The 12331-nt window shown below is 31.2% G+C and overlaps 1 protein-coding gene across 1 annotated transcript; it reads left to right on the forward strand.

Annotated features, from left to right (window-relative positions):
- Positions 1 to 1671: 1671 nt before the first annotated feature.
- Positions 1672 to 6191, forward strand: LOC139883936 (CASP-like protein 2C1). Its single transcript, XM_071868030.1, has 4 exons — positions 1672 to 1829; positions 1949 to 2081; positions 4963 to 5208; positions 6126 to 6191. Exons 1-4 carry the CDS (start codon positions 1672 to 1674, stop codon positions 6189 to 6191), a joined length of 603 nt encoding a protein of 200 aa, XP_071724131.1.
- Positions 6192 to 12331: the final 6140 nt, after the last annotated feature.

A 12331-nucleotide genomic window follows, 5' to 3' on the forward strand; every position in this document is an offset into this window, starting at 1 on the left:
CGATTTTAAATTTGGATTTTGTTAAACTAAAGATTCAATTAATACACCATGGTGTGCTTTGTTAATGTATCTGAATTCAGGGTTTATTTTCCTTAAGTTTTTTTTTTTTTCATAAAAAATATATCGATTTGATTATTGCGAGATAAATTGTGCCATATAGGTTTGCAGTTTTATGACATGAAATCAATTCATTTTAATGTTTTTCAATATATACTGGCTTCTGTCATTAAAAAAATTACGAAATAATACATAATCACGCCCCCTATAGTTGTTTACAATGGTAAGTAAACTCTTACGGCTCGTTTCAAACCATGGAGCAGAGGATTGTCAAAAATTATCTCTCAAGGGTGTTACAGCCATCATCTTTTTGCCCGCTTTTCTTTCTCGATCAAGTCTCCTCCTAGCCTCAACGTGGATCTTCTCCCAACTCGTCAACACACCAACTCCTCTCTTTGATTTTCACTTTACATGTCTCCTTCCATCAACGATTTTCGTTGCAACGTCATTTTTTCGCAGGTTTTTTCGAATCCAATGGCATAGTTCAATTATTAACGTTAGGATCGAAAATTGAATAATTATAGAAAAAAATAGATAGTTATATTTATGCACGAGTCAACTCAGAACTCATGCTTAAGCTATACATTTTGAAATGGCGGATTCAAAAGAAATGACTACAAACAATTTCTATAAGTTGAAAGATAAATTAAGTCCTTAAACATAAAAAAATATTTTTTTATTTGTTGAAGGTTAAAGGTTGTTGAGTTAGCAGGAGAAAATTTTTTCCCAAGTAATCACACATGCGATTTAATCTGTCGGACCTGATTTGGGATTTAAATTTTTTATTTTATCAAATTGAGCCGAATCAGACCAATTTATTACAGTTTGGTTTTGTTCAATTTTTCATTTATTATTAATTTTTTTATTTTATTTTTTTTGCCTTGATTTGAATTCCAAACCGTTAAGTAAATAAGTCTAAGTATATGTATGTAGCTCATCATAATTCATATATATCATATATGTGTCACGGGACCATAACAAACATGAACACCTACAAATTAAACTCACTGGAATACAAATGTTTAAAGGGTGAAAAAGAAAAAGTTTAAGAATCATTACTATCCCAAAGGCTAAAATTTTTACAGCAACCTAAACATAAACTCTATAATTTACTTGAGCTGGCAAAATATAAACCCCATTATCATGCAGTATTAATCTTCGGTTCATAATTGGCAACATAATTTATCTTTATTAATCATTTTCAGTCACAATGTTGAATATTAATCACATCGGCAACTAGCTAGTACTCCTCCAATTGGAGTTGGGGTTGGGACCAGCTGCTCGGATACAACCCTATAAAAAAATAAATAATTTTATTAATTCAAAACTGGTTTGTAATTTTGAAAAGAAAGGAGAAATCACACATGCATAATTTTGTCCAACTATAACCATCAAATGTTATAATCACAAAATTAATCAAGGGCGGGACGCAGAACAATTAAATAGTAGCATGTAATGAAGATAATTTATAATGACAACTGGTCAGTGGGGTTTCCTATAGCTAGTAGCACTTAATTATATACTCACATTTTCTGTAATTATTTCTTTCCCAAGCTTTAAATACATATATATATATATATATCCATTCAGAAAAGATTTGTGTGCATATTCAGAATGGAAAAGAAGTGGATAGCAAAAGCTGAAGTTTGTTTAAGGCTGAGTGCAATTTTGCTCTTAGTCTTGACTGCTTGTTTAGTTGCCTTTGATTCTCAACAGAAGGTTATCTTCTACGTTGATATTAAAGTTACTTACAAGGACTTGAAAGCTCTCGTGTAAGATACTTTCTTTCATTCATGTTTAACGTTCCTAATCGTAACTATATACATATATATATATATATATATTTAAAAAAATTTATCTTATGATCATGAAATATTCTTTTATTTTTCAGTGTGTTGGTGTGTGTAGATTCAGTAGCAGCTGCTTATAATTTGGTGCAACTTGTGCGATGTTCATCTTCTTTCAAAGTGAAATCCAAGAGTTTTTACATATATCTAGCTTGGGCTACTTACTTGTTGGATCAGGTAACTTCGATCAATTTCTCTGAGGAAGTTGAAACAATATTGCCATCTAGCTTCATATTTGTTTTACTATTAATTCCTCTGGTTTTCCATTTCCTATATATATCCATCACTTAATAAAAAATATAGTTGATACATGTTTGATATCCTAGCTACTAATTAAGAAAGAAAAAGTACTCAAAAAGAAGAAAATAAAGGTTGCTTCATGTCACGAGAGAAACAAGAAGTCATTAATTAATTATACATGTCAAGATCATTATTAGTTAGCTATAGCATACTTAAATTTAACGTGAAATTGTATATTATACATACGGCGCATTCCAAGCGCTTCAAAAGAAGAAAAAAAAATTGAGCATTTATAATGGAATAGAAGGGTATGTCGTATTTGGTTACTCGTATAGAGACGGCGTCATCACGCTTTAATATCCACTTATCAATGGTGCTTCTTTGCATGGTAGTTAAAATCCGCATGCTGGCATGTAGGGCGGAGTACTGGATAGGTCAAACGTGTCAATTTCTAACTATTGAGGAAGGATAGATATCGTAAGAATCTCGTGCCGAAGCGTGAGATAGGTGGAAGCGGTGCTTCTCCCCTTCTCACTTTATATATTTAAAAAAATTGGTCCCTTAATAAATAAAAATATATAATTTTGGTCTCTACAAAAACTTGTTAGGTTATGCAATGATGTCCTCTAGGCTATAGATTTCTATACTTTAGTCCAAAATTTATTTAATTTTCTTTATAATCATTATTCATCCATATAATTTACATATATATTATATATATTTTACATATATGTTCCATTATATTTCTACCGTACTCTGCTCAACATCCCTTCATACGTGATTAGATAAGAATTTGATTTTAATTACCTTACTTCTTCGTAATACCACGGTGGGAGTGTCTATTTCCGGTTTATAATAACACCTAACGAAACTTATTAATTGTTCCCTATGAGAAATATTCAGACGTCTGATTTACATAAGTATTTTGTGATCTTAGTCGCAATACTGTTCAATTTTTTTTATTGTCACCATCATTTGTTTAAGTGTATATGCGTTACCCACATTTATGGGAGACCTGGCTTCGGATCTGTTTGGCATGATTTTTTTATTAAGTATTTTTTTATTTTATAAAAAAATATGTTTTCATAATAAAATAAATTAATTTTTGACAAATATAATAAAAATTATTTATAATTAAATTTATGTTTGATGAAGTTATTTTTCAAAATTCACTTTACACAAAAATCTGCTTTTATGATTTAAATAAAAAAAAAATTATACCAAATATTAATGTTATTTTAATACACAAACAAAAATAAAAAAATAAAAAAAAAATAAAAACTATATCAATCACACCCTTCATTAATTGTGGGTTAGCTTAAGGAACTCCTGTGACTAAAAGGAAGTCAGTAGCGGATAGATCAAGCGTTAATAATTGGAGATGGTTGTTTACTCCGTTATTATATTTTATTTCAACAGGTTATTTTCATGGATTATTGCTTCAATAATTCTGAAAGTTATTGCTCGAGAAATTATATTGGTGGTTTCCGTTTTCATAAACGACTTTCGAAATTATCTTCATCATAAATATTTTCAGCATTTATTTTGAAAACTCAAACTACATGCGAAAACAATTATACTACTCTCTCCGGTCCACTTCAAATGTCTCTCTATAAAATTCATGTATATTTGAGCTATGTTTTCCAGTCTTATCCTTATATTTATTTCAATAAATATTTTATTTTAAATAAATATTTATGATTTTTGAATAATAAATAATGGATAAATATATAAATTTTTCTATCATTAATTATTTTATTAAGATTCGCAGCTTTCATTTGGATCGAAAAGAATTATAATTATCTTTTTTTTTCTTTTCTTTTTTGTGGTACAGAAATTCTTTTTCTATTATTCATAAATCTCTAAATTGTCTCCCTTGAATTGTCAAATCCACAATCTAACTCTAATTAGGGACAGTTTTTTCAACTATATTTTATTTTTATTGGTTTTGAACTATATAATATATAATATTGAAGATAATTTTTCCTACATTCATGAAAGACCAATTTCATAATTTTTAAGATTAAATTTCATTCGGATGACTAATTGGCCAACCGACTTTAGTTCTAATCGGGGACAATTAATATACTTTTAATTTAAAAAAATCAGTTTTCAATCTTATTCATATTTATTTCGACCTGTACAGGTAGAAGAGAACTAAATGACTATCAATATTTAAATTTAATAGCAAGCGCTTTCCCATTATTTATGAAATAACATTGAAACGCCATTTGAGGTCCATTACATGTATGCGTGCAAGCATTATATAACATGCATCCACCAGCGCCATAAATGAAATTAGGTTAAATCAAAGAACCATGCCTTATATTCAGGCGCCGTACGTGTGCCCATAACATATTGCACAAATTATAATTTAATTCTACGAAATTTTGAGGATAATATATATACACATATATACTCCTTCTACTCCACTTTAAATATTGAGTAACAGAATTTGTTTTGGTCCATTTTATATGTTGTTTTATAAAATTAATACGTATTTGAACTATTATTTTTGACTTTACCCTTATATTAATTTCAATAACTAAAAATATAATTACTCTATTTAATATACATTTATCGCATTAGATAAAGAGTAGACATGAATATTTTCATATAATTTATTATTTTTTTAAGATTCGAAATTTTAATTACACGACACTTAAAGTAGACCTGAGGGAATACCGCACGTTCGATTCTATTGATGTAAAAATTATTGTTCTGAGAATTACGTCTGTGCATGCATGCTTTCTTTTCCTTTGTTTTTTGTTGCAATATTAATCCTTTTGATATTGTTTTGAAACAAATGTATCTATAGATAGCAGTGTACATGGTGTTTGCCACAACATGTGCGGCATTGGAGCATTCAGTGCTTGTACTTACCGGTTCGAAGAGCTTCCAATGGCTCAAATGGTGCAACCGATTTACGACTTTCTGCTTTCAGACCGGCGGCGCTTTGGCATGTAACTACGTGGCAACTGCAGCTATGGCTTTGATCTCTTTGATCTCTGCCTTCAATTTGTTTAGGCTTTATTCACCCAAAAATTTCCTTCTATTAAAAAAGGTTACCGCTTAAATTAGATTCCTTTCGTTTCTTATTAAGTGCCAACTTCTCTATAAATTTTATATAATAAAATTGATACTTTAAAAAAAACGGATATAGTATACATATGTAGTAATACTTATCAAGATTTGCTAAAGTCAAAATTACCCGATGGGAAAATGTACCTTTTTGTTCTTTTGGATGTAATACTTCAAGATTTGCTAAACTCAGTTGTACTGCACTTTAAGCAATAACTTTGATTTTAAGTAAAATACTCCATCCATATCATAATAATTGATTTTTTGAATTTTAATAGCATGTATAATTAATTATATGTAATAAGAATATCTTTTTAAAATAAAATACTTTTTAAGCCATATATGATGTTTTGCTCAATTAAGGGAAGCTTGAGAATTTTTTTTCCACAAAAATATTCTTAATGCACCTGAATAATTACACATGCCATTAAAATTCAAAACATCGACTAAACGGAGGCAGTATACGGTAGTGGGGGCGGAGCCGAGACACGGAAGGATATGGAGTCATTTGCATAAATTTTTGAAATTTTAGGACTACAGGATCAATTTTCTCAAATTATGTGATCATTTTAACATAAACTATACTAAAATTACACTAAAATTGAAGATTTTTTTTGAGTGGGGTCATATGACCCACTCAACCTCAAAGGGCTCCGCCCATGTACGGTAGCGTGTGTTGTTGCAAATGGTGGTGGTAAATGGTAATTAAAGGAAGAGATCTGGTTGTTCCTGGTTGCTTGCATATGTTAAATATATATGAGAAAATTCGACGGAGAACGCTATGGTCTCTAACACACAAAGTGTAATTAATGGAATGTTCAAAATGTTGAAATGGAAGTATGATCATGCTCGAATGATGGGTGGCTGCGATAATTTTTTGGATATCATGATTATCTGAAGATTTATACGGGAGAGCAAACTGTTAAAGATCAGGACAAAGTGAATGAAGGAGAGGCTGAAGATTGACATATCAAAGTATGAAGGTTGGCAAAATGCATCATCTCCAAATTGTAGGAGGTACCTCCAGATCCCATAAGACTCTAATTCACAAGGGCTCCCGAGACATATAGAGTTTCCTGTTGCAATGTTGAAGCTTGGTCTACTTGTTGAAGTTTTATTTCCATGTTTCTGGTTCAAGGGAAACAAATAGAGAGTTCATTTGCATCAGTTTCTTAAACATGGTAACGTTTTTCATCCACGAGTAGAAAATCGTGGCGTAAATACTTTACGCCACGGTTTTTTGATAAAGAAAAATAATTGTAGAGTAAAATGTGAACACTACACAGTTTAAAAATTGTGGAGGTAGTTCTATGTCATTTTTTTCAGAACTGAAAGGTCGTCTTGATCAGATGAAAAAACCATTGGATAAGATATATGAACCATTCACATTCATTGGAATTCAGACACAACCCTTCACATTCATTATCACAATTCTCTATAAATATTTTCATTTAATCTCCAACTCTATAATAAAAGCAGAACATAAATTTATACAACAAAAAACAGGATTGCAAAATCATCTCTACATTAATCATGAAATCTCCATCAAGTACAAGAGGAAGAGGGCTGATGATTCCGATGCATCATCACTTCCGACGAAGAAAAAATCAGGACACCCTTCTTATGATCCGTTCGGTTCATCAACCAACGATTCTTTGGAGGAGTCAAGGACCTTCTCTGATTCCGATTCTGAACAGTTCTCCGACGAATTAGTGAGAGAACAAACATCCACTGAGTTGAATGGTTCTGATAACAACGCAAAATCGGAAGGCAATGGTACTTATGACCACAACTACGAAGGAGATGATGATGAAGATGAAGAGGAGGAGGATGACGACGACATTGATGAAGATGAAGATGACGACGACGATGAAGATGAAGAGACTGATGATGACTAATTAGTAAATTAGATAGTTTAATTTTTAATTTTTAATTTTTGTCTTCTAAATTAAGTATTAGAACTTATAATTTTGATTTTGATTAAATTATATTTTTGTTAAGTTCCTATGAACTGAAATATAATCAGACTATTTCGTTATCTATTCTGATTTTAACTGATTTTGATTTTCAATGCTTGTGACTAAAGAAATCGATTCACACATATGAAATCGATCATTGTTGTTTCTATGTTGTTGATTTTGATGAGATATACAACTAAATAGGACTTTCTCACTTTATTTAAGAATGGAAAATCCTAAAAATAAACTAAGGCTGGTTGATTTAGGTATTCCTAATAGTACCAATGCAAGAAGGAAATTTAAAACTGGAAAAATAGATGATGAACTTTCTATTTTTGTCCTTTTTCATTTTAAATCTCATAACTTGAAAGGAAAATACAAATGATCTTGTATAGTGATCTTAGAATAACCTAGACGTCATAATTCCAATTACAAAATAACTGAAAATGAAATTAAAAAGCTATTTTTACAAAACCAGATTAGTACAGCTCAAAACACCTAGTGATATTTGGGACCACATTCTGAGAAATTGCCACATAGCAAAGCAAATCGACTTTTCTTGTCTCCACTTCTTCATAATAGTTTTTAATCTTTCTGGTAAAATAACTGGTAATTTTGCTGCAGTAAAACTTCTTCTTCTTCTTCAAAATCGAATCAAACCAATAAAATGCTTCAAAATTGATTCTAGAGTTGACTTTTTTGATTGAACATAACAGATGATTGTAACCATTACAGAAAGTTTCTAAATACACTACTGAATATTTATGCATCTTTACTTCTTCATTATCTTGACTGAAAAATAAAATGACTATAGAACTTGTTTGAACTTCTACTAAAATGAACTAAGGACAATGGTCATTCCCATCTTCTCATGCTAAAATATTCCAAAAACCTCCATAACAACTTCTAAAAGCATAATGTAGCTTGACTTAATCGAAAGGAACAAGAAAAGTGGTTTGCATACAAAACCCCCCAATTTTTTACTACAAAACCCATAAAATGAACTAATCGAGAATATATTTTATTCAGTACTACATAATTGCTAAAATTGACTTCTTAATCAAACTCAGAGCATCAAGTCAACCCTAAATGGCGTTTTGAATCATCAAAATCCATCAATTATAGTGAAAGATAACTAAACTCTAGTTATTCGGAGGAAAGAGAAATTTCGGGCAATAGAACAGTAACCTGGAACCCTAGGCAAATTGGGGCTTTTCGATCGGCTGATTTGCGAGGAAATTAAACACAATGTCGTTGTTCCTGATGTTGTCACGATCATTTCCAACTATGTTATGACCTTCGCAAATCGGAACACCGGCCGATGAAATCTCAATTGCATTTTGGAGAACTTGAACTTTTACATGTGTAGCGACATCCTTATTCTTCTTATTAGTGACATCAAGGTCCATCAACTCTCCTCGATGTGCTATTGAGTCCTTGACTGCAACAGTAATCTCATTTTCACCACCCTAACCTAAATCGATCCTAAACTTATCTCTGATGGCCTGTTTTGCTCCGATCAGCTTCAGTTTCATCTTAAACATTTCAAAGAAGACTTTTGCAGCTATTTTTTCCAAAACTATTTCTTGATGTTCAGTTTTCTTCTTTCCAAACTTGATTTCAACTCCATTCTTCTTTCTACGAGCTGCATTTCATTTCTTCTCTATTCCAGCATTCACCAAGCTTTCTAATATCTCCTGGTTGGCAGACCTCAGGAAACAAGCAACCTCAATACTATCCAAGAGTCGAACACATGACCTTTCGAGAGAGGAAATGTCTTAAGTATTGAGCCACGCTCTGATTGGCAAGAAACTAATTTTTTTAGTATGTCTTAGTGGATAGTTGAGATATGATTAAATATATATTATAATAATATGAAAAAGTATAATATAGGTAAGTAGTGGATGATTGATGTGTGTGGTTAAATATATATTATAATATTTTTAAAATGTACGGTGATAGTTAATGATATAAAATATAATATATTTATTTATAGTTAATTGATATGAATTAAGTTAAGTTTTGAGCCAAAATAAATTAAAATGAATCAAAATGAGTAAAGTGGGTTGAGTCGAGACGAGTTAAGACGGAAAAAAAAAACAAACTGAGCTGATGTAGGGTGATATGGTCGATGACCAGGGATGGACATACGTGCATACCTAACTTTTTTGAAAAAATAATTTTATTTAAATATACTTTGTCCATAATTACAAATTGAAAGCTGTAGCTAAGTGGTTAGGACTTCTGCCCTTCATTCTGTGTGCTTCCTTGAAATCGACTCCCCCGCCACTTACCGTCCATATATTTATTTATTTTCTTTCATTTTTCTTTTATAGTTTAGATTTAAATAATCCAAACATATCTTCATCCTTCCATACATCTCTAACTTCAACATATTTGACTTCAAAAAAAAAACTAAAACAAATTTGATCTCTTATAAAATAAGAATAAAATTATAAAACTTTTTTATATCAGAAACAAATAAATAAATATCTTTTTTCAAAGTTAATTTTAATAAATAAATATCTTTAGATGATATATATTAGCAAAAATATAAAGCTACCATTTAATTAAGAAAAGGTAAAATATAGTAGATAAATTTAAGATGCTTTGGTTTAAGAGGTAAGACTTATTAATATTTTTGAGAATAAATATCATATCTAAAAGAGTGTGATAAAAAAAAAAATCTCTTCGACATATATATACGTGTACATTATGTAGAATATTTGTAATGAAAAAAAGTTTTTAAATAATAACTTAATTTATTGTCAAGATTTAATGAATTTTATTAGAATCGAGCTATATGGAATTCAGAATTTTAAATTAACTATTATAATTCGACCCTATCCAATATCCGATTCTGCGTCTGTCCTGTCAATGACTATAAGGAGTACATAGGTCTAAATAAAGTTTTATTTTTACTGAAACAGAGGGTAACGCCATATATAGTACACTTGCTAGTAGTATATATGTTCCACGTACATTCCCCATTGGACGAAATATCTGTTGAATCTTCTAAGTTGAAATGACAGACGAACTCTAGGAGGATTAGAAGATCCTTCTAAACGATTATCGATGTATTTTAAATGATTCTGAAAGGTTACTCGTAGCTTGTAAGATAGATGTAAGGCCTTATTCTTCAATTTGAAGATTTCTGGTTTTACTTGTACTCCATTATGCAAAATTCTATTCATATATATATATATATTTTTTTCGCACTTGCACATTTGGTTGCACTCGGAACTCGGGAACAAGGTAAGCCTCGTACAAAGTTTTTTCAAGACAAGTGTTAAATTATTATTACAATCTTACTAACTAGAATAGGAAAAAGAAAAATAATGTAAAGAAATTAAAGCTACCTCAAGAATGATCCTCCTCTAATTGTCATGGGGAGCCTTCCACGCATTGTCTTTCATATATTTCTAAAGCATCATCATAGTCATTATCAGACAAAGAGGTCGACATTATCACATGTCTCAGCACTAAAATTTGCAGGTTTCGATGCAAACCTAGCATCTTGATGACTTCTCTCTTCCATGATGAAGTTTGAGGATCCTCACGAGGCTGCAATCCTTGTAGTGAGATGTGCCATCATCCAGGCCGCTTTCAACATGGTGATTCATTAGAGAGTTTATATTTGGTTCAATATTCAGATCGATCATTATTTTCTTAAGTGCTAGTATGTGTGACCTGCAAAACCCAAAACAAAGTCAACAATCGTGCAACAAATTTCATATTAAAATAAAAAGGAAAATAATCATTATCTCTCATTAGATCATGCTGTTAATTACTTTTCCCTCATTCATCTAGTCTTACATGTATTGAGAAAATTCAAACCAGAAAACCCATGTAACCAAGCAATCAATTACAATAGCGAAGAAGTATTCAAGAAAAAACTAAATATATTTGAATATTTCATAAGCTTTCCATAGTTACCTATCAATTTCAATAGCCAATATAATAATATGTTGAAAGCAGAAAAAAAACTTCAAAATCTGTAAAGGATTTCCTCATGGAGGATTAAATTGTTTCGTTTGCTTCCATTGGTTCTGCCCCTCTCAGGCTAGGTAATTTGTCGGGAATTTCTTCGGTCCAAGGTCTGGCTTTTTTCTTTTTGCAGCTCCTGTTCATGTTTTGCTGTTCTGGTTTTTTTTTTTTTTTTTGTTCTCTGGCCTTCGGTTCAGTCTCTTGTATCAAAAAAAAGGTTTCGATGAAGATGTGGTTTGGTTATGTGAGGATTGTAAAGCAAAGAGTGTGAATCTTCCTAATAAGCTTGCTGAACCAAGTTGTCTATCCGATGTGAAAACTGTCTCAGATGGCGAACAGCCTATTCAATCAAAGAGTGTGAGTCCACCTAATAATCTTGAAGAACCAAGTTTTCTATCCAATGGAAAAATTGTCTCACATGGTGAACAACAAATTCAACCTGTGAATGAGAAAAGGAAAAGGAAAATGAAGGAAAAGAAAATGAGCAAAAATGTCAGGATCTTTTGAATAGGATTTTATGTTGATGTGAAGACTCCGTGCGATTTTTTTCATGGAACTATCATTATACTACTTTGCATGATTTTTTGGTCGTATCGAGTATGATCAACGATAAAACCAACCGAGGCTTTAGAAGTTCGTCGATGTCAAGATTCAAAGATTTAAATATTTGTTCTATAAATTTTATGAGATTTTGTATGCTCTAAGAGTGTTTTTGTTTCACTACTTGACTTAAATGTTTTGGTCCTCTTCTAGGTTCACCAATGCTAACTGCATCTTTGATCCTAGATCGAGTAACTTTCAAAGCAACACCATCTTCATTATCTCCAAACTAATTTAACTAGTCGTTTCAACTTAAAATGATTCCAAAGAGAGTAAGAAAATCGCACCGTAAGATTAGTGTTTCACATTTGATCATTTAAAAATAGTACTATTGAATGAGCGCTGCTTAGCACCTAGTACTGCGAGCTTCACTTCTTTTTTTATATAAATGGACTGTAAGACTAACAATAGCTCCGAAATTCTCGACGCATATGCTTAATGTTCCCCGCCAGATTGGATCAATTACTAGTTGTACTTGAACATGAATAGGCAGTTCCATATTGCTCACATCATGATGCTCCGATATTTGTTCCAGATTCTTGTCTTTGACACAATTCTCAC

Source organism: Rutidosis leptorrhynchoides, unplaced genomic scaffold (genome assembly GCF_046630445.1).
Source record: "Rutidosis leptorrhynchoides isolate AG116_Rl617_1_P2 unplaced genomic scaffold, CSIRO_AGI_Rlap_v1 contig477, whole genome shotgun sequence".
Classification (NCBI taxonomy): Eukaryota; Viridiplantae; Streptophyta; class Magnoliopsida; order Asterales; family Asteraceae; genus Rutidosis; species Rutidosis leptorrhynchoides.

Bases quoted from the DNA above. Each gene is read 5' to 3' on its own strand.
- LOC139883936 (XM_071868030.1), top strand. From the start codon at position 1,672: ATGGAAAAGAAGTGGATAGCAAAAGCTGAAGTTTGTTTAAGGCTGAGT. The intron at 1,830-1,948 runs GTAAGATACTTT...TTTATTTTTCAG, and splicing joins AAGGACTTGAAAGCTCTCGT to TGTGTTGGTGTGTGTAGATT. The intron at 5,209-6,125 runs GTTACCGCTTAA...GATTATCTGAAG, and splicing joins ATTTCCTTCTATTAAAAAAG to ATTTATACGGGAGAGCAAAC.